This window comes from Coloeus monedula (assembly GCF_965178545.1).
Source record: "Coloeus monedula genome assembly, chromosome: 2".
In the NCBI taxonomy this organism is placed as follows: Eukaryota; Metazoa; Chordata; class Aves; order Passeriformes; family Corvidae; genus Coloeus; species Coloeus monedula.
Genome location: NC_138782.1, coordinates 59,128,225 through 59,151,862, shown reverse-complemented (window position 1 = coordinate 59,151,862; position 23,638 = coordinate 59,128,225). Strand labels below are relative to the sequence as shown.

Genomic DNA, 23,638 nt, shown 5'->3' with positions numbered 1-23,638 from the left:
TGTTGCTCCTCTTTTCACAGAACCCGCTCTGAGCAAGAGGTTTTGAGTAAAAGCCAGAGGTGCCTTCCCACCTCAATCACTCTGTCATGAAACTTTTTTCCTCAGTTTCAGTTGCATGTCTCAGGAGATGCGTTTGCTGAGTGCAAAAATTTCTGGAGTTTCCTTAGTACATATTGGTCCATGGCATACACAGACACCATTCCCACGGAAATGACAGGTGTAAATGGTGCATAGTTTGGTAGGGCAAAACTGATTTGTTCCTTTGGAATTTGAAAGGGTGTGTAGAAATAGTATTGCTATGGCACAAATGTAGTGTGGGTATGGATGTATGTGCAGTATGAGTGTAAAATCAGACACCAGGAAGGCAAATGGTTTCAATGGGCATGATTTAAACAGCAGGAATGTATTGCTTGCAGTCATACACAACAGCAAAGTACAGTTCTAAATGTCCATTTTACTCATGCCTTTTTCTTCAAAGGTTATGGTTTGTGGGTTTTTTCACACAGTGTAGAGGGATTCATAGCATCATTAAGTAAGCAATGAAAAGGCTAGGGAAGGGGTCCAATTCTTTAGTTGGCATAGGATGGCATGTTTCCACTGAAGTCAATTCGCTCTTTCAATTTGAAACTCTCAATATCTGGTCTGAATGCTGCAGAATGAGTAGAGGATGGGAGAAGGTGATAAAACATACACAATTTGGTAATATCTATATACAGTTAAGAAGTACAGCCTAGAAACTTTCTTTGTTATAGTGAAACTGAACTCCTCTTGGATCAACTGACGAGTATGAATTGCATGTCTTTTGCAGGATCTTAGAGAGAGCCTTGGGTCCACAGAAGAATACACCAATACTGTTGCTGTAATCACAATAACAACAAAAAACATGAGAGTAGCAGGGTAAATGGATACACTGTACCTTTTGGCTGCCTCCAGCTTTGAGTCTTTTCAAATGGCTTTTTGAGAAATGCATTTGAAAAATCTTGTATTACTGTATATTTTGTGTTACATACGGTATAATTTGTGTTGCTGCATTAGAGAATAATAATTTTGATACTTTCATGTTTATTATGTCTTATTACATTATTTATTAGGATTGCTATATTAGAGGTCACAGACTGTTTTAAATGGTAGCTCTTTGGTTTTGATCTTCATATCTTTCTCAATCAGAGAGGCAAACATACTGCTTGCACTGAAAATTTTAAGTGCTTTTTCTCGAGCTGAGTTAATTTTTTTCCTAAAAAATATACAAAATGCTCAGTTACTTCTGAGTTTTCTTCTCCTCCCCCCTCCCCACCACGTCTAACACTTTTCTGCCAAACAATTTTAAAATGGCTGATTTAATATTTGTAAATAGGTACTTCTTATAAAATAAGAACATGACAAATGAAACAAAAAATTGTGTTCATATGTGCACAAGCATTACAGGGAGCTGGTAACCTGGTTGCCTGCTAGAAACTGCCTAAAGGGTTTGCCTCCAAGTACACTACACTTATTGTTTTAAAACATATATGCAAACACAGATGCCCACGTGCTGTGCTGCTGGGGAAAGCTCAGTCTGCGTAAATGCAGAGGAAGTGACAAGTGATAGCATGAGTTTAAAATGTTTGCTCCTCTAAAGAAGCAAAGGGGCTGTGGATATGATTTTGGTGCCCAAGCCATAGCTCCCAGCAGTCATGCCCATATTGCTGTGGCGCTCAGTTGCACCAGATTTAACCTGCAGCGGTGTATTCCTGCTAATCTGCTAAAAGACACTGTTGCAGCCAAAGGGAACTCTGTCAACCTAGGTGCAGGGGCCCAAAATTTAGTCAGTTCCTAAAACTGATTGTTTCATTACACAGTAGAAACTCTTCAGTTTGACTCTTGAATCTTCTATAACTCAGAGCAAGAAAAAATAGGGTATTCTTTTCTCACTAGGAATCCCTATTTCATGCAAGGTTTTCTTTAAAAGGTTCGACATTGACCATAAACATGGGCATCTAGGTTCAGGAAAAAAATGGAGATTTTTCTGTCAGTTTAGGACTGGCTTTCTACTGAACTACCTCAAGATCCAGTATAGAAAGCTAATGCCCATCTCCCCCTTAAGCAGCAGAAAAACATTTTTATCTCATCTGTACTTAACAAAAGTAACTAACAAAAAGTAGTGTTTCAAATATAACTTTAAAAGCTGTTTATATAGTAGAATCCCTATGAAAGGTCTTTCAAAAGTCATATTTTCTATTTCTTGGCCTTTTTATGCTTTCAATCTTTCGTGTTTCCTGATTGTATTTATTTTGACCTCCATCAAGTGAATTCTCTATTACTGTTATTTTTGCAATTTTATGGTATTCTTGTAGCTTACTGTATTCTCTTTGATCTCCTCCCTTTCAGCTTTTTCTTGGTTCTTTTTCATCTTTTAAAAAAAGTTTTCTCCTTTTTCTTTTTGTATCTCTGTCTCCCAAGTGCAAGCCTTTATTTTGCATTAACAGGTAAATGTTTGGAAATCACAAAGTCACAAAGATTCTGGAATTTTCTACTGCTGAACACAAAATATTTCAAATTCTTGCTTCAAAGGCTTTCAGGAACAAAGAAGCTTTTCTCAGACCACTAGCAAATCCACCAAGTTCAAATGAACTGTCTTTGCCAGCAGAGATGAACTAATAACAGAACAGCATAGTCTTGCAAGAGCAGCCAAATATGTTAGGGGAACAAACATATCCTTGACATCATAAGAAAAAAATCACAGTTTATCTCTTTAATAACCATCTTCAAGGGAAATTAATGCTACTTTGTCCTTTGTGCAGAACAGTAATTGGATTGTGTGTTTCAATTATATCTGGACAAAGGCCAGGATATTGAAATACTTCTAAATATTAGATTTTCTTGTCCAAAAATTAGATTTTATTGGCATTCTCTTTCCGAGATTTCTTCATTAAAAGCTTCATTAAGCATAAATCTTCTTTCCACACAGCAAAAAAGAAGAAATTATTTTAAAAGGGTCATTTAGAAGGGTTTTCGCTCCCCTCCTCCCACTGTTTATGCTGAGAGAAGAGTTACCTAACAAGGTTAGAAACCAGCCTGCCTTACCTAGGATGGTTTTCAGCTAGTTGCTTGAACTCATTGTCCCAGTTTGGCCTTCCGTAACAGGTTTTCTGTCTCAAACCAGTAATTACATCCATCTTGTCATCACAGTGTAGAGCTATGTGAGTAGCCTAAAGGCAAATTTACAAGATAATTTTAGAATCAACAACATGTATTCCAAGTAAGAGGCAAAAGCAATAATGCTGCTTTGCTGGGAAAGGTGGAATGAGGGAAAGGAAACCATGCAATTATCAAATGGGAGAAGAGGGAGAGGGAGAGAGAGAGGGAGAAGGAGAGGGAGAGGGAGAGGGAGGGGGAGAGGGGTATTTGAGAGTTCACAATATTACTAGAATTGTAAAAAGCACTTCCAAAAGTGCCTAAGACCCAAGTCCTGAGCATTCCAGTGCTGATGGAAAAGACAGTGGATATACCAGCTCAGCAGGGGTAAAAACAGGGGTCCAGCAGAGAACCACCCAGATGATGAGGGGTTTGGAGCACCTCTCATGAGGAGAGACTATGGGAGCTAGGCCTGTTTAGTCTAGGGAAGAGAAGACTGAGAGGGGATCTCATTAATGCATGTAAATATCTCAAAGGCACCTGTCAGGAGGATGGTGCCAGACTATTTTTGGTGGTGTCCAGTGGCAGGATGAGGTGCAATGGCCATAAACTAAAACTCGCGAGTTTCATCTCAATAAGAGAAAGAACTTCCTTATGCTGAGGGTGGCAGAGCACTGGAAGAGGCTGCCCAGGGAGGTTGTGGAGTCCTCTCTGGAGATATCCAAAACCCTCCTGGACAAGTCCCTGTGTAACCTGCTCTAGGTGAGCCTGCCTTGGCAGGGGGGTTGGGCTGGAGGATCTCATGAGGTCTCTTCCATCCCTAAATATTCTGTGATTCTGTGTAAAACCCTCAATGTTTTGACTTTTCTCCTCAGGTGGAGGCACGTGCAAAGAGTGGATCACCTCAGGTGATCCACTTCAAGTGAGCTGCATCACTCCCAGGTGCCAGGACAGAAATCCTGATTTTCATGGGCATTTACTGTCCTTCAGCTCCTATACTACACCCATTACTATGCTGAGTACTTCCCAGGTGCATTTAAAAACAAAAAACACCGTCACTCCTAATTGTACTGCCATTAGGTAGGAGTAATATGCTTGTTTCCACTACAGACTATCATCATTGCTGTCACTACCAAGAAATTACTGGAGGAAAGTAAGTTTAAAGATGGGCTTTGCATTTAGTCCAGGCCCTAGCATGAACTAAGCATCATTATCTTCTTTTGCAGAAGCGGTGGCTGGAATTTAGATCCATTTCCTGGGAATACTGTTTATTTCTTCTTCTAATGAGTTTTCCGTGTTCCTTACCAAAACAATTATTCTCGTCAAGCAAAGTTGTCACAAGATGTCATGTTTCTAAAAGCTTCTTCTGGTTAGTTTGAGCCACTGTCATGAAGGACTTGAAATAGTGTAAGAAAGAACTTAAAGTGTTTGGTGAGTGTGGGAGGTAAAAAGCAGCAGATTTTTTGAATTGTTTGCAGCAAAACTGTCCCATTGAGAAGATGGGCTGTTCCCATTAAGTGGAAGTTTCCCAGAATTTTTGGTATTAGTTTTTGCAATTGCTCACAGTGTTAAAACTGCCTAGGAGACTCAGGGGTATTGCAGGGAGCAACAGGCTGAAACACGAGTGCCCGTCCAAGCAGAGGCAGACCATGTGCCTTATCTGCTTGACCATCTGTTGCCAACATGGAGTCTGCAAAGAGCTCAAAGCATTGAACAAACATATCTGACGAGGAGACACATGTCAGTAAAGGAGGATGTGCTTAGAAGGTGAAAAATGCCCATCCTCCTCGGGTTCAGCGTCACTTGACTACTGGTCATCTGTATGGTGAGACAGGGAGAGAATGCAGAGAATGTTGTTTCGATTTTTGCTAGGGGAGAAGTAAAATATCACTCAAATATTACTGGTGCTGAAGCTCAAATTTTGAGGAGTGAACAGGAATTTACTAAGAATAAGTAAGTCCTGTAAGATGAGGGAGCTTTGTGGGTATCTGAAGAAGGTAAGGCTGTTACTGAGCACAGTGCCCAGGTCAGAGTAGGAGGAAAAGCCACTGAAGACCATTCCTCCAACAGGCATGGAGATAGATGATAGGGTTGAAGAGAAGAAGAAGGCCCTTCAAAAAAGTGCAGGGCACACGAGTGAAGAGAGACAGATGCCCCAGCAAGAACAGTTGTCACCCTACCTGACTTCTGGCCTGATGTTTGCCCAAGAGCGAAGTGAGGTGATAGTTGAGAGATGAGGGCAACTTTGTGTTTTGTTAGGACAACTTTGTGTTTGTCCCCAATAGCTTCTTTAACAGCAGGTTTTAGGTAATACCCTGGGATATTGCTAATGCAGAGCAGTAGTTTCTGTAACTGCCGTATACTTCACAATGGGAGTAGATTTTTCTGAATACAGCTTTATGCACATACCTTATTACTTGTCAGAAGCTCTAAGGAAAGAAGAAAGAAACAATGGGGTTTTTGTATCAGCAGAGGCAGAAAAGGAAAAGCTCTATGAAATCTGTATTTTTTTCATCTCTACTAGACAGTCATTCAACAGAGACAGCAGGAAATAAAAAAGTAGAGCAAAGACTTTCCTGTGAGCGTTTTTCTGGCAGGTGCCTAACTTAATCACTGCATGGTGTGAGTGATCCATTAAAAAGGAAAGAGAGAGAGAGAGAAAATCAACACATTTGTGTTTAGGTAAAGACTAAAGAAGTTGAATAATATTGACCCAGTCTAAGAATTAAGTGCCTGAGGTGGTATGATCCAATGAAATTATGAGATGGCAAATTTATAGTCAATCAGAGAAAATGTCTTTTCAAACAACATGAATTAGACCATGAAGTTGTTTGCCAAAATGTTCCAAGTGCAGCAGTTTTCAAAAATGCACTGGATATATATATATGGATGTGCACAACAGAAATTACAGTAAATAATAGGAGTAAATGAAACCTACACTTTTTAGACAACCCTCCATGTTTCAGTACAAAAATGCCAGAATCTAATGAAAGACTGTTCCTAAGACATAGAGAAAATGTCCCTTGACGAGCTCCTGAAAGCTCTATGCACTTTTCTGTGAGACACCTGGTAACCATCTTCGCCCAAGGCAAGATGTAGGAGTGGAAGAATCACTGGCTTGATTTCTCCATTCCTGTTTTCCTAAATGTGAGATGCAAACAGACATCTTAGTGTCTTCATATTTACAGTTCTTTGTCTCTCTCCTTCATCCATCATTTATTTATTCAGCTGTTCCTGTTCCATATGTTACCATACTGGAAAAGCAAGGTACATTAACTCAGACTTGTAACAGTTTCATTATTACCTGACTTTCATCCCAGCCAGTAAGAAATATATGATAGCTTAGAAAATCATTTTTCCATTTTTCAGCCATTTTTGTTTCCAAATGGAACAGAAGATCAGCAAACCACTCAAATGCTGATGGGTCTCGACAAATCCAGTAAAAATAAACCTGTCAAATAAAGTAAAGAGATTTAACAAGAAGCAAACTTTCAATGAAACTTCCGAATGACTGGCTCAACTCATTAACCATATAGTGTTTGACTCTTCTCCACTCTAAATTTATTGTAAACATCATTACATGTAATTTTGATGATTTAAAAATTTGATTTTCATCCTAAACAATGAGTGAATAAATTAATGTGCTAGTGAAAATAGGCAATGGACGAGCTTCCCATATACCCCTGCCAGTGCATCTCAGCTTTGACTTGTAATACCTAGCCCTTCATTTCTTGCAAATAACTTGATGATTATTTGAAAATTTGGATTTATTTAATTTCAGTTTCATTCAGCATTGACACAAAGAATTCCTTGTTCCTCAAGACTTAGCCATAGGTTAACTGTTGATGTTGCCAAAAGATAGTTTTGTTCTTCAAGTCATATACCCTGTATAAAACAGGTGAGAATGTCCCTATTCCCGTTTTTAAAAAATATATTTCATGTTTAAATTGGAGCATCTGATTCCTAGAGAAACCTGAATCTATAATTCTTTTCTAGTTCCTAGACAAACCTGAAACTGAATTTACAGTTGTCAAAGGGGTAAAATGGACCGCTATCTCATGATCAGTTTTCTATTGTTTGAAACGCTCCTCTCTATCAAAAATTGATACAGTTTCTCCCATCCAGATTTCACTAGTTTCATTTTTCATCTTTTTTTGTTTGTTGTCTATTGGGTTGGAGAGCCTGTTATCAAAGTTTTTTCTGCAGGTAGAAATTAGAGGCTGGGATCAAGCCATCCTATAATTGTGTCTATGGCAAACCAAACATTCCTGGGATCTGTCACTGAGAGGCATCCTTTAATCATTCCTATGGCTTATTTTTCCTACTCTACTGAAGTAAATCAAAAATATAGCAGTGTTTTGGGATTTTTTTAAAGAAAGAAACTAATTTATTAATATCTTGGCATAAGGTAATGCTTGCATAGGAAAAAAAATCTTTCAAAGAAGATGGTTAGTCATTGTCCATATGATGATAAGTTTCTATTTCAAGAATCCTTCCTCTGGCATCTTCAGCTGGAACAGTGGGAGTCCACAAGAACCTTTTTCTGTGCAGTTTTTATAGCCAGCTGTCAAGGGATTATTGTGACCGCTCCTGCATTTGCATGATCTATTGTGATCTGTTGTCTTAACTGCATATAAAACATCTTGTAACTAATTAGCTATTTCTAGAAGGCTGTCCTGTATGACCATTTCTGCAGGAATGGTTTCTGATGACCATTTGCAAATGTCTGGTCTGTGTACAAGTTAATAAATTTTGCAACAGGAACTGCCTCAGGACTGATGAGATTCCCTTGTCCGGGTCTTATCGATGCACTGAGACTCAGGCCCTCCTAGGCCTGTCAGGAATTACCTTAAGGAGTCTTCATCACAGTCATGATTTCCCAATTGGAAATCTCCTCTAGCAGTGCTGTGCTGTGTAGAAGACTGGGACCAGTCCATCCCCTGGTTTCAGCTCAGTGCCTTGTATGAAGCCTATCCAGATGTAGAGATGACTCCACTGTGAGTTCCTGTACTACCCAGAGGATGAATGTCTGAAATTCCCAGCCTGTCTGCCCAGGCACTACCCTGATGGCAGTCTGAAGTGCAATTACAAGACAAATCTCATTGCAATTCTTATTACTTGAATTCTGTAGCTTTTGCCACACACTCCACCATTATTTTTGACCAGATGGTGCCAAACCTTGAATGGGCCTCTGCAGGCTGTGTATTTTCATAATTTATCCAAAGATATAATTCACAAACATGGAGGAAGTCTAAAAATACACAATTTCAGATGTAAAAGGAACAGCATGAAAGACAATGTTTAAGCTTATAAAAACTGGTTAATTGGAACTTATTTTATTGTGACTGTGATTTTTATTTTGTTGCAAAATCCCTTAGCTTCCTCCAGCTGATCTCCTTTTCTGCTCACCAGCCCCTCTGTCTTTTATTGTACTGCAATCTCAAAGGTGACCTGGAAGGTATGTCCCCAAAGCAATCATTGTGGTAACTCTGATGTTTTGGAAATTGTAGCCCTTTTCCACAGGATCAATGAGGTAAAAATGCGTATTGGACACTTCTGAAGTGAAAAACTAAAGAAAGAAACCAGAAACCTATAAAGAGATTTCCCGAAGATTTAATATACTAGGTTGTCAGACTTCTGGTAAGGTGGTGGGAGAAAAACGTGGTAATACCATGCTTCAGTGGAGATTTGGTGAAAGACACTAGCAGTAATTTGAGATGCTTCCTAGGTCTGAGTGTACTATAAGGGACCATCTGTGGTTTATGTAAGAAATATAAATGATGTATGATCCCAGAAACAGAGATAAGGCATTCAGGGTTAAGTAGGGTATCTTTACAGCCCAGGAATAAGACTGTCTGTAGAACTTTAGTACTAACCATCTTGGCTGTTTGCTTTTTCCCCTTCTGTTTCAATACTTTGCCTTAAATATGAACTCATTGCTTTATGGAGGGGGATTGCTGCTGATTTACACTGGCATAGGTTATCAGGAAAAAGCAAGCCCACTGACTTTATAGAATTTCATATTTGTGGCCAACAGGAGCATTATTTTAAATTACCAAAACTAGGTAAGATTTATAGCCTTAACCTTTACGTAGCTTTTTTGTCTCTGAGTCCTAAAGTCCCCACTTGTTCTATATCCTCAGCACCTCAAAAATCAGCCCACTGAGTGCTGTCAGTCTGTATCACACCATAGCTGTTGATTTATAGTGTGAAATTTCTTCCCCCAGACTCTACTTGATCATCTTATTTCTCAAGTTTTTTCAGCAGTTCATTTTGTGGAAATGTATATTTAGTACATGTGTGTGGAGAGGAGATATGTATTTCTAAACAAATAAAAGAATTGTTCATGGGGTAGCAACTGGGAGCATGTGGGCAGGACGGGGGGATAAGCACATTCAGAGAAGGAGGAAGAAAAAGCTAGCCAATGAGCTGAGACAATATGGTCTTCAACTTGGGGAGCTGGTTTCCAGAACATCAGACTATGGGTCTTGAAGGAGTGCTTTTAGCTGTTTGCAGGCCTGGCTGTCACAGTCAACTGGCTGTTGCCAATCCAACCAGCTGGGTCAAGCCACCTCTGGCACAGCCCTCTCAGGAAAGGATGCAGCTTTCTGAAGCTGCAGACATTCCTTAAGCTCATCCCACGGCACCCATTGAGTTGCCTCTTATTTTCACGTTACAGGTGGCGAGCATTTGGTGATGAAGAAAGACTGTCATTATACGAAGTATTCTTGGCTGTGATTATAATCTTAGAAAGAAAAGAGATAGTGAAGAAGGATGGCCTACGGGTAAAAGGAATTAGTTTCCCTTTTATCAAAGAGGACTTCTAGTCTAATATGTTAAAATAAATGGTGTTTACAAAGAAGTCTTCCTTTCTTTACACTGACTGTCCATAGCATAGCACAACATATTACATGTACAATTAAAATACAATAAATGAACCAAAAAAATTAATCCTTATTAAAACAGTAGAATAAAGTAGCACCAGTGCATTTCTATAATCAAAAATTATTCTGAATCTGTTTTTTTTTCTTATAAGCCTCATACTATTAACTGACTGCAATTCTTTAGGACCCTTAAAAATCTGGTTTAGATTTATGTTTCATTTGTCTCCACCCACCCTACTGCCATCAATTGCATTCATCAGTTTGATGGCTTGCCCAAGCAAACTATCTTAAATTTTCCAAGTGCTCTTTTTGCAAATTGAGTTAGATGCAGTATTGCTATTAATCAGATCTGTGATGCAGGGGGTTGAGTAGTCACTTATTTCTGTAATGCTCTGCTCCCTTGCAATTCATGGATATTTATCCTTCAGTTTCCCACATCCTGAATTTTGTACAACGGACAAGAGCAAGAGCTGTGTTACCTCTTTCCTGTAAGGTGAAAGAACATTCTTGGTAAATCAGCTTCCATCATGAGGAAAGTCATTAATAATTATTTGTTGATAAGCATCCGTCTGTTTCTCCCTGCTCCCTGAAGGCAGAGTTGGACCTGTAGCTCTGGGCAAAGCCAGCTTTTCACTAAAGGGGTGTCCAAGGAGGACATCTCTCATCCCTGACTCTTGCTGCTCCATCGTAGACATGAAAATCCCTGCAAAAACCTCTTAAACCTGCAGCTGGGCACCTCCTGCAAGCATCCAGTCCTTCCTGCTCTTGAGTGTACTACATTACCTGTGGGCTGTAGCATACAAAAAAAAATCAGAGGTCTTCCCCAGTGTAATTAATTCAGGGAGCCACTCCAGGTAAGGCACAGCAGTGCCTGCAGCCTGGGGCATGTGGGATGTGGGGGTATGGCAGCCTACAGGAGGCACTGACTTCAAGTTAGGGTGGCAGCAAACAGCCTTTCCTATAAATGCATGACAAGGTTCAAATCCATATTCCTAAATATGAAGCAAAAAGCTTTAACTGTTCTCAGATAAGACCAGAAAGATGGTTACATTTGACAGAAGAAAGAGTCTAGATTTTTGGGTCTTCAAGACAAGATTTTTGTGCAGAAGGCTATGGACTGGGGCAGGGATTTACCTCAGGCAGGGAAGTTGGTCTCAAAACAAATGGAAGAGGCTGATTTTGTTTTCTTCTCAGTATGTAGCTGAACTTAGTGCCACAACATGTTATGGTTGTCTAAAGTCTACATGGATTCAGAAAACAATTAGACTACTTCATGGAAGAAAAAGCTACAAAGGGATATTAAAGACAGAGGTACAGCTCTCATATCAAGGCATTACTGAGCTACGAGTTGCTCAATGGTGAGAAAGTGTCCCCTAAAAACCAATCACCATATGATTTTTCTGGTCTGTATACTTTTCTCTAGGTGTTCATAAAGAGCCACTGTTGGAGACAGGATACTGGGCTAGATGGATATTTGGTGGTACTCAGTAGGACCTTTCTTATGTCTTTTGTAGGGAAGAGAAAATGTTTGCTAGCACTAGAATCTGATGGATCAGTACAATTTTATCAATTTCAGTAGCAATTGATCTGAAAAATGAGACCACTAATGTGAAGGGAAAAAAAAAAAACATATTATGCATAACTAAAGCCAGTAGCAACTTTCCAGCCATGACTAGCAGTACATGCAAAAAAAATGACGGGGAAATGAGGGCTCTAAGGCTATTTAATTGTGAAGAATCAATTAGATAAATGTGTAGTCCTTTTGATTTGTTGGGTTTTTTAAATTATACAGCTGCAGACATTATGGAAACTATGAGTATTTATATCTCAACCATATGTGGGCAACACTAAGAAATATTCGTTCAATAAGCGTAATGATAGCTGTACTCAAATCAAAATGAAGTTGTTAAAAAAAAGAAAAACCTCTTATTTATTTCCTTAATAGACATTTCTATGGTACTCATCATGGCAGAAAGAGAGTGCTGAATACTTTGAGGAAGATTAAATTATTTGTAATTATACCACAAGTGGAAGCTTTTAACCAATGGAAAAAAAAATGTGGAGCTACCCTGAGATTAATCACTCTCACTGAGATGACTGCTAAATTTTTTTAAGTAATGCTATGAACTTCCCCATGACCTTTTATCCACACTTTCAAAATATTTTACAAGCACTGATGAAATTTAGCCTCATAACACCTATGAAAAATAAACATTGCTATTCCCACTGCACCAATAAGGAAGCCAAGATATAAGAAAAAGGCAATCCTGATAATTTTGTATTTCACAGGAATTTAGAAAAAGTGAACACTCTAGCAGAAAACCATGACAGAATGCATGATGCATTTATTTTTTCAGGCACACTTACCCGAGATTCTCCCTAAGCTATGAATGAACACCCTCAGGTATACTGTTGATGCATAGTTAAATTCTGTTCTTTTCCCCTTAAGATAGCAGCAGTGACAATAATAACAACACTTTTACTTGTATACATGTAGAATATACATAATATACATATATAAAGTTTATATGCATATGCATAGCTCTCCTTCCAGTGGAAAAGATCATCCTGGTACAATCATAGTGTTTGCAAATACACTTCTTTTCACATATAGCATGTATTTCTATTTTTATTTCCCTCCCTCCTCAGAGCTTTTTCTGCCTCAAAGATCCCCCCTGGCGATTTGAACCTGTCCTCAACTCCTCAGTTACTAAAATCCCAGATGCTTTTTCAGTGGCAGCTTGTCATTAAGATGCCAGTTCTAACACTCTTTCATTTAAAAAGATCAGCCCCTTGGTCCTGCAATCAGCTCCATATGTATTGACCCTTTCAGAGATCTGTCCACTCCAATGCAATTTCAATGTTTGTCCTTAAATGCAAAATGTTGAACACTTCCTGATTCAGCTTTTACAGTGGAAAATGGGCTAAAAGAAGCTGTAATGTCCACAAGCTACCACTTGCCATGATGGATATGGAAGAGAATGTTTAATGCTGATTTTTTTCTATGTTACCTTCTTGCCCTCACCCCACTTCACCTACTGTCTCTTCTTCACCTAGCCTCCCCCAGTGCTGCCTCACATGCCATCAGCAGAAGGTATATAACAGGTTAGAAAATCAAGAGTATGTTAATTTAATGGGTGCCATCTTTGCTTTATAGACCCAAATATATTTTTTCAACAAAATAATTAAAGTTGTTTGATGGAGTAATACGCATCTTGATAATATGCATCTCATCTGGAGCTTAAATGCCTTTTTTATTCCTTCTATGCTGGTCAATATCCTGACTTTGCAATGTGAGAAAAGCAGAAAATGGTTGCTGAATGCAGCATTCTGGACCAGGACACACTGCCAAAGGATCCTCATGAAACTTGCAGCTAGGCAAAGAGCAAGTGCTGCCCTTCACTTCTGATTGAGATGACATTGCAGGATTTATTTTTGGTAAGAAAGAGGGTAAGTTTCTCTTGTAGCTCTCTAATTATCTGTCTAGCTATGCAAGACATTCCACAGTTATCTCCAGTTGCTATTGAAAATCTGATTCTTCAACTTTTACTAAAAACACTGCAGCTAGGGCTATCTTCTTTCCTGGGGAATCACAGTGAATTCAGGAGACTTCACCCCACAACAGTTCCTAAGGCAACTGAAAAGGGAGTGGCTGCTTCTCAGAGTTAAAGCACTCAAGTGAGCCTCTAGCTCTGAATTGCCTCTCTCCCCTGGCTAAGTAGGCTCACTTGTGGAACTTTTTAATGAAGCAATAAACTTTCCCACCTACCTTCTGCAGTGCCAGTACTGTGTTAGGGTTGCAGCATTTGTACCAAATGGATTTTAAAACAGAGGCAAATGGCGTGACTCCAATTCCTGCTGCAATGCACACACTGACTTGGTAACGGAAGATGTCTGTGGTTGCAGATCCATATGGTCCATCCACAGCCAGTCTACAGCAACAAGACATTTAGTCAAGAGTCAACAAGGCACAAAGTGACAGAAAGGTTAACATTTGTTGGGCTGTGCATTTTCGAAACTGAATTGCTGTTAAAATAAAAGAGAGGAGACATGTCTAAGATGGCACATAAATTGTCTGTACAAATACATTTAATTTTCAGTGGTTGCCGTTTAATAGCAAAGCAACTGTCTTTTCTGAAGTGAGAGAACAAGAGCACCCGTGTGGGTTTGGGGCCTGGCCATCTATTTAAGCATGCAATTGCAATTTTCTGGCTTTCTGAAATGTGATTAGTCATATAATTGCATGTCCAAATTTAGCTGTGGAATTTGCATACTTAATTATGAATTACTGAAAAGCATCCTGTTTTAGAGCTTTATTTGTTATATTGTACATACCAAAATGAAGAGGAACAGATTATATTAATCATTTTTAAAAGTTCCGTATTTGAGTTAAAGTAATAAAAGGGAAGGCAAGAAAAAGGTCATCATATGCAAGGGTACTACTATTTTCTCAGCTCTTTCTGAAAAAGCAGTATTTCAGGAATACATTTTTGGCATAATACTGTACTTAGTATCTGACGTAAAGACAAAACATGTAAGGACAAATGCTTGTGTACGTTACTACCTCCTGTAATCAATGTTGCTGATGCCAAGAAATTACTTTTGGTCAAAATTAGAGATGAAAAAGGTAACTGAATAATCAGATTCATTCCTTTAGCAACATGAAGTGTAAATGCACACAGTACTTTGGAGTGCTCTTTCCAGCCTGTCTTTATACAACATACACACTCTGGAAGATGGTTTCACTAACACCCAGTCCTTAGAAAGAAAAAAAGTTTTTTCTTCCTTTTAGATTTTCTGTTGTTTTTTGTTCTTTATTGCATGAACCATCCTTAAAATTTATTCTCAAATAGTATAAACAAATAGGCACACATAATTAAAATGAAGTGTTTTAATAGGAAGAGAAAGGGGGATCCCCAAGCGATGCTACACACAAATATAGGGACACAATATATCTCAAACCTTATTGTTAGTTTTTTAAAAGCCCCAGCAAACATTTTCCCTTTTATTTCAATATTCAGAATACTCTGCAAGTGCGGTAGCAAACAAAACAGCTACTCTGGCATAACTTCTGGAAATCTGACCTTAGACATAAAGAATTTTTTTTTTTTTAATGTGTGCAATTATTTAGATTATTACCCAGCCCAGTATTTTTTGAGCACTCAAAACTTCCTGTAAAATATGGTTAATTTATGGTATATATGTATAGTGCCTAAGAGCAGCTTTCAGATAAACTTTCTATGTAGTTCAATGTGAGGCTGGAAGCAATTCTCGTTGTCAGTAGATTGAGAAAAAATTGATCTGGAAGAAATTTCAAGGATTCTCTAGTCTGTTGCTGTGCTATAAGACAGGTTCAATTATTTCTGAATTATTCCTTGGAGAGATTTGGCTTGTCAGTCTGCTCCTAAATCCTCAGGTGACAGAGATCCCATCACTGGTTTGAATGCCTTCTTCAGCCATAGCTATAGCTATATTTGGCTAAGCCATAGCTTAGCCAAATACAAAGCCTCAGACAAACAGCGAGGAGAAAGAGGAGGAGGAGAAACTGAGCTATGCAACTCATTTATTTGATCTAGACAGAGTGGAGGAAGGTAAAGACAGTAAACAAAGTGACAAAAAATATTACATTTGCATTTGCCAAAGAGAAGTAGAAAATAGGGCTATGGACTTTCTAGCTGTAGTTTGGATTGTCCATATTCATCATATCCATGTCCACAATTTCATTAAAAAAGAAATTATACTTATGGGGAAGGCAGGAGAAATATTTAGTTTCGAAAAAGTATCATTAACAGATTCTATGATTATTTTTTGAGTTTAAACATTTGCTGATCACCATGATGATTGTGTAGTACTCCTGACTGTAAGAGAAGTTAGCTTTTGGGGCAATGTATTAAAACAGCAATTAAGTCAGCCAAAATCCGTAAGTGACATAATATAGAACTTGATTATCTTCACAGAAATAGTGTATTCTATGGTTTTAGCTCCCAAACTGGTCAGAAATCACAACTGCCTTTGCTACCTATAGATATGCATGAACATTTTATTGTAATCTTCTTTTATTAATTAAAAAACACGTTTTGTTCTTAACCCTACCTTATTACTTGGTTGCTACATCTGCTCAGTTTCTGCTAAATGTTATTTTTTAATATAGTCACCAATTTGGTGTATATCTTTAGATATTGAAACTGTGAAAAAGATCTGGTTTTTGCTTTATTGCTAGTTTAACTATTGAAATATTTGTTTTAGTACGTAGCAAGAAAGCAACTGAATGATGTCATTAGGCACCCCAACAAGATTAAAAAGAAGAGTGTTTATATATGAAAGTATTGTTAATTTCAGCCCTGCATTATGGCAAGCAACATTTGATAACGTTTTTCTCTTTCTCATTTTTTACACTTGCTGTCAATCACTTTGAACAATTTTTGCTCCAGTTCTGCTGAAATGCCATACTTCTCATTCGAGTTGCCTTTAACAAAGGCTCTGATTTCATTTCTATTTCTTATTAACTGATACAATGCAAGGACTGGACCAGACTTTCTTCTCTGCACCCACCCTCTAGCAAACCTCTGCAGCTCACGGGGTCTATAAACTTTCCAGGGGGAAATCAGTCCCTCTGGTCCCAGGCCCTAAACACTCCACCAGAATTTAAATGATCCTGTGCTGGGCTCTTCGTTGCTGAAAATCTCCCCTATTCCTGCAAGCAATGCAGGAGCAGAGCTACATGGTTTGAATCCATTATGTATAGAGCCATGTCCTTAGCTGGAGTAAGTTGGGATGGCTCAGAGGATGCCTGCTAACTTGGAGCAAGAGACCATCAACTTTTTGCTTGTGTTAAGATGATGCAGATACAGGATTTGAACACAAATAATGTTTATAAAGTGGAGCAGAGTTCGGCAAATGGAGACAGCATCGAAGGAGACTGTCAGAAAGAAGTAAGTTTTAGGCAGAAGTTTCAGGGACCACAGATTATCTAAGTAACTGAAAGGGAAAAGCTGGAATTTTGGATGGTGAGTGATGGGCACCATCAGAGCATGAGTGTAAGCACAGAGGCACAAATCTAGCAGATATTTTCCAGCGTCATTTATTAAACAATCATCATTCAAAATAGAGATCTTTAGGTGTACATATAGGTATTAGAGATCTAGATGGTAGTCCATTGACATGGACTTTAAATCTTGGATTAGTCATCACATCCTCTTGGTAGCTGCTGGCCCCAGTTCATGGCTATTTTTTTGTGGTGTTTTTTAGAATATTGCTGTATTTATGAATCCTGAACTATAATCTAATAATGTATCATAAAAAACACATGCAAAATTAATTAAAGTTAAAATATTAACATTTATTTTAAAACGCAGAAGTAACATTTTAAAATATACAGTCTTTTGTTCAAACCTTGGTAACATCCACAATTCCTTGAAAGCTTTTTCCTCTGCTCCAAAGGCCTTGAAAAGGGCTGCAGTCCAATCCCCAACAACTCGTATGTGGACACTGAAGTATTCCTCCTCGGGAGCTGAGGTGAGGGTGAAAGGGTGCCACTCCAGCTGTGAGACAGATGGACACTGTAGAAAGATATACTGACCAGCTCCCATTTTAAAGCCATGTTTCTTCATGTGAAGCTCAAGGACTCCAGAGGAATGTGTCACCACCTGAACAATGACAAAGGGACAAATTTTATTTTCATTCAGAAGGGTAAATGTTTGTTTTCATTAGGTCACAGATACCCTAACCTGCATGTTGCAGTGTTATTGCCCAATAGCTTGAGAGTATGTGCAGTATGTATTGTGGGACAGCTTGACTTCTGAGTGCAAGAGGCAGAGGAAAGGCTGTAACAATTCAACAATTTGTCAATTTTCTTGGTGTAACCTGTGCAAAAGTATTTCTTAATTGATTAGAATAATTCATTAATTCCTAGTTTTACTCTCATGTAACACTGCTAAATCTGTGGGATTATGAAGAAAAAAGCACAGTGAGCTCAATCCTAACACACTTTTATAAAGAGGTAATCTCAGTTAAGCAGCAGTTTTGTATGTCACACATAGTATACTGGGATTCTCAGATCACAGCCACTCTGTGAAATCAGCAGCAAGAATTATTCAACATCCTGTTCCCCTCACACAAGATACACCTGTTTCTGATCCCTGGCTTGATACATGTGGACTCAGCTGCTTCAATAGCAACATCCTCAATCTATTCTGATGTGACTTAAATAGTCCCTTGACACACAGCTGGGAGAAGTTGTTACAGTGGTATTAGCGAAGCTTCAACTATATATGCTAACTTATAATGTAACTCCTTCATCTCCTGGAAGCCTCCAGATTTTAAAGTAAAAACCGTGTTCTGCTACTGAAGTCAAGGTAGTCTCTGGCATTAACTGCAGTGGAACATGGTTTTAGTTCATTAAAAAGAGAGACCACAAGCAGGTGTTTATGTCATGGTGGTGTAAAGTCTGGTACTTCATTAATCAAGTTTGGTCCCATATGGAATATTCTTATGGATTTGCTATTGGAATAAATGCAAAACCTAAAATCAATACTTGGCTGAAAGCATGCTTATGATTGAAAAGTTGCTGAAGCTAAGGGTGAAAAATGAGGTCCTAACATAGAGAGGTTACCTATAAATGATAAAAAAGTTATTGACATAATGGGTTTTATAATGTAGATGTGCAAGCTATGTTCCATACCTTAGTAATGATGACTTCCTGTTGAAATCTCCAAAACCTAACAGTTCTTTCACAGATGTACAATACCATAGGACTTAAAACCCACTTCCAAGCCTGTAGAAAATTGCATAATTAAAAGCAGCATTTATTTGAATGTCTATAAAAATACTTTGCTTTTCTGGTTTAAATCAGCAGGTAAAATGATTTGATTTTCTGTGCTTTTTGGTTCATCTTTCTCAAGAGAGTATTTGTGTTGCTGCTGTAGCAGTTCTGGCTTTCTTGTGGAATAGACATATGGGACTCCCTCACAAACACACTCCTATCTATCTGTACTCTGGCCAAGAGGAGTCCTTTACAATCTTTTCCTATTAAAAGGCAAAGGATTAATGTATTTAGGTGTTGTTACATATAGATGTCATTGGACCTGAAGCTGTATAGATGTGTACAGTTATACAGTATTACCCACAGCCTTACAACCTTCTTTTTCCCCAAAGTCTAAAGTATTTTGGAGTGGTCATGAGAAAACATTAAGCCCCAAATATTCAATTAGAGAAATGGGATTCATTTCCACTTAATCCATTAGTCAACTCTTTATCAATAAATGCGTTTTTTTGATCTGGGATACTAAGTTGGTCATACTTTAAGTACTGCAGTTGATTGCTGTGCTTGTACTTGCTAATTGTATGTACTGATCCCTGTAACAATCAGAGATACTTGGATATTCAAGTATATGAGCTGATCATCTCACTGAGTTGCACTGATAGCTAAGATAATTAAATGTAATTGAATCTTCATGATTTAAAAAGAATCCTTCCTTTTTTTTTTTTTCCTGGAAGAGATACTGTTTTATTTCCACTTTTGTTAATGACACAGCTCATTCTAGCAAACTGAATATGCCACGATCATGTGGCTTTTAAAATCGTCAAAGAGTAACTTTACTTGCTGAAACATTGACTTTGCTCCACAAGCTGGGTAACAGGGGTTATAAAGTGTCTTTTATGAGAAGCAAGCCATAAAATTATGTGGCTTCCTTAGAAAGTGCTAAGAGGGTGGAGTGGCAATTTCCCAAGGTTAAGTCTTGAAAATTAAATTTAAAAAAAAAAAGAAGCATGATTTAATAATGGGAAGAAACCAGCATAAGCCAAAAGATTCTCAGCTAAAGCAGAAACTCAACACATCCGTTGTCCCTAAATACTACAGGTGTCTCTGCACAGTGGGTAATCTCATGTCTTGAATACATTTGCATATATCAAGCCACAGTAATGATGAGATCTGTTTTTCCTCCCTTCCATTTGTGCTACCTGTAAACAAAAGCATGTGACAGGAATGATAAGGTTGCAGGCTACCCTGTGCGAGAGCTCAGCTGGAATTTTAAATGTGCCATCACTCCAGTGCAACGGAGCATTCAATCCAAAATATCTCTTGGCTGGGTTGGGACAACGGGACATCCACCAGGAGAGATGGGCTCCTAAGCAACTCCTGGCTGGCTAATCAGGGCATCAGTATTCTTGCCCAAGTAGAGTTTCCTCCTGTAATGAGAATGAACTGAGGTGGGGCGGTGGTGGCTCAGGCGAGGCTGTGAGGATAAAAGTCCGGGTGCCCCGGGTGCAAGAGGAGTGCTCCATCGTCCTCAGCGGGAGCCAGACTGGGCTGCTTCCTACCTGCTGAAATATGGAGCAGGGGAGCAGGTGTGACGTGACTGAGAGAGGGCCTCTGTCGTGGTAGCCTGCCCCAGGAGCCGTGGCCAGCGTGGTGTGCCCTCTGGTGTCACTTCACTCTGTCCCAGCAGCGGTGTCCCTTCCCTGCTCAGTCCCACCCGCGCCAGCCCTGCCGCTGCTGCACAAACCTCGCCGTGGCCTTTTAGCCTCTGAGTGAGTCTGTGCCATTTATCTGCGCTGTCTAGCAGGTATCACACCATAGCACGTTACACATCCAGCAAGGCACTGTTCATATCGATGATCTATATGCCATGTGGTATTATCACAATTCATTTAAAGTAATGTGACTGTGCAAGTATGGCCCTGGGTAAGCAGGAAAGTGTGACAAAATAGGTTTAACACAGAGAAGTGGAAGTTCTTTCCAGTTAGTTTTATGATAATGAATGTCAAGACATGCTGTTGGAAGCAAGCTTGTGTCTGTATTCATGGTGTGTAGCCATGTATTGATTTTTATGGTGACATTGTAGCTGAAATTTTTAGAGAGGCATTCATTTTCTCATTAATATGCTGGTTGGATAGTGGCTAACAATAGTTTAGTTTAAGAAAAATCTATGTCAGCCATTAAAAGAGCTACCAGACACTGAATGCTAATTTTTCTCCTTTACTTTAGGATTTCCTTTGGTATGTTTTTTTCTTTTTGGAAGAAACAACAGACACTTGCATATGAGCAACCTAAATCTTGAGCTGAAAATGTTAAATGATTTTGTTTGTATGCAAGACATCTGACATACTGTACAAGTCTGCTACTTAATTACCCCCTGTGGATTTGCAATCTTGTTCTAGCAAAATCACCCTTCCATGGGACGTTTTTCCTGCCTTGTGCCTTTCCCTTTCATAATTCATTGTTTCAAATTCTCTCCTTTTTACATAACTTAAGACATCAAGGCTGGACAGCATGAAGCGTGTGCCCCAAAGCAAGGACATGATTTTCTCTCCACCTTATTCTCCCTTGGTATTTAAACTACCCGTACTAAAGTACTATTAGTTAAAATAATAATATTAATTTGCATCCCTAGCTTTACAGTTCTATTGTATTTTCTGTATCTCTACCCTCATAAGGTTTTCACTTGTATGCTGTCTTTGTGCAATGAGCACATCAAGGATATTGGTGATACTGAATTATTCAAAATAAATGCATACAATAGATCGGATAGAGTACAATTTTGATACTCATACCCTTCAAAGGGAGCGTTACTCTTCACTAACTAAAGGATCTTCCAGAAGTAAAAATTGCTGTTAATGACATCAAAATTGTACACAATACTCTTCACCTGCATGTGTCTATCCTGATTACAGAGGAGGTTGAGATCACTATTTTAATGCACAGGGAGAGGTCATGGAAGAGGAATGGGAAACTACTCTCTAAATATGAGACTAAGTGCCAGTCACTAGCATACGCTCCAGCCCCTTGCTCCCTAAGACATTTGGCCTCCCAAGAAAGGACAGTAAGTTAAAAACACAAGACAAACATCACTCTTACCACAGGTTTGTTGCCAGAAAACTGTGGCAGAGGGCACTGAGTGGCATTCTCCCATTCCCAGTAGTGATCTTTGCAGTAAGTGACATTGTGAAGCAGCAGACTCTGAGGCGTCTGACCTCGGACAAGCTGACTTAAAACAAAAATGTTCATCAGTGATATGCTTCTTTCCAAGGTTTCTGTGTCTCTCTACCTTTTGCACTAATAATCAAATGCCACTTCTGAGATAAATGGAAGTTTGAGAACTGGCCACTTCAAACCTGTTCTGATCTGTTCAAATTACCCTTCCTTTAGTTTTGCAGTGATTTTTTGACCAAAGGCAAGAAGTGTGCTATAATATTGATATCCATCAGTGCAACTGAAGTGCAGAGAGCCCTTGCATAGAAAATGTACATTTTACTTTATGTGGCAAAATTTGATTTCCAAGTTCTTTGGAGTAGGCTCTTTCACCTCCTCTGTATTTGAGCATCTGGTAGTGTTTAGTAAAGTGATAAAATTTAATAGTGACAGACCTTCTCTTTCCTTTACTGCTTTCTAAATGCATTTTTTAAAACTACAAATAAAGTTGGAAGAGTGTAATTAGATGTACACTCTCTAAACATACTAAATTCTAGCTTCCTTACTTCTGAGAATGTTAATGATGTGATTTTTTCAAAATATATCAATCCTAACTGTTCAGTTTAAATGGGTTTCACCTGGTGTTGATTGTGGGCAGAGAAGGAAGATTTTTATGGGGACACCCTGTTTGTTTCATATTGTTTCTCTGAATTTTCCCTTGCATACTTAGTTTGGCTCTGCCACCTGTTCAGACAGAAAGAAAAGGAGTTAGCTTGAGTAAGGTCTGTTCAGCCACCTGGGAAGGAGAAAGAAGTGGGAGGTGGATGAAACTTTGGGGTTTGACTCTTTTTCATTACCAGGGTAGTGGTAGGGATGTTCTGGGGCAGAAGGAAGCTCTGTTGCAGTGCACTCCCAGCCTGGAGCGAGCAGAGTGCTCATTGAATGGTATTGATAGGGCTCTTCAGCCAGTGTCCCATTTTTGGGGAAGTCTCTGCCTGAGTAGTGCTTGTCAGCTGGCTAGACAGAGGGAGCTTACAAAGCTGGAGGTTTTAAAGGGTTCATTATAGTAGTTTGAAGTTAGATTCTAAAAGTTTTGCCAGAGAGGAAGGGGAGAGGGCCAGGATACAGTTTACAGCATTTGCTTGCAGCTCTGCCTCTGTAAAATGGGACTAATTGTAAAATGGGCCAACTTCAGGAACACTGAAAGCCAAACGGGATGTGGCAACTCTCAAACCACAAGGAAAGAGGTGAGAAAAGTAACATGCCACAAAACATTGTACTGGCCTGTTCCCTGCCTCATGATGATGCCATCCATGTACCTCCAGAGAGCAGGCACATGCACATGCTTCTGTGGGCTAGGAAGTTCCACTCTGTCAAAGAGTCGTGGTCTGTACATACTTCAGTGGTGGGCAATAGCATCTGAGTATTTTATGAAATAGACATAAAAAGCATATTATGATAATAAGGACGGGCTGATAGGGTTTTTAGCAACCTGGTATAGTGGGAGGTGTCCCTTCCCATGGCAGGGGGTTGGAACTAGATGATCATTATGTCCCTTCCAACACAAACCATCCTGTGATTTTGTGAACACCAAATGACTGTCCTTGGATCTGCAAAGCTTAACTACAGCTCGCGGCCATGTGCACACAAGCTAGGCAGCAGGAAAAGATCTATGGAGCAAAGCAATCTTTGTTGAGGGCCCCTCACTGGACATGGTTGAGGGCTACCT

At 39.1% G+C, this 23,638-nt stretch overlaps 1 protein-coding gene across 1 annotated transcript in view; it reads right to left on the bottom strand.

The window, feature by feature from the left end:
- Positions 1-730: 730 nt before the first annotated feature.
- The window catches only part of NOX3 (NADPH oxidase 3), a gene marked incomplete at both ends in the record, with an annotated part of 39,023 nt that continues 16,115 nt past the window's right edge, over positions 731-23,638 (bottom strand). The window contains 7 exons of the mRNA XM_082302685.1: positions 731-857; positions 3,064-3,188; positions 6,419-6,565; positions 13,768-13,930; positions 17,391-17,644; positions 18,679-18,771; positions 21,856-21,985. Of these exons, the coding sequence (XP_082158811.1) occupies positions 731-857; positions 3,064-3,188; positions 6,419-6,565; positions 13,768-13,930; positions 17,391-17,644; positions 18,679-18,771; positions 21,856-21,985 (1,039 nt within the window). The remainder of the gene's footprint in view (positions 858-3,063; positions 3,189-6,418; positions 6,566-13,767; positions 13,931-17,390; positions 17,645-18,678; positions 18,772-21,855; positions 21,986-23,638) is intronic.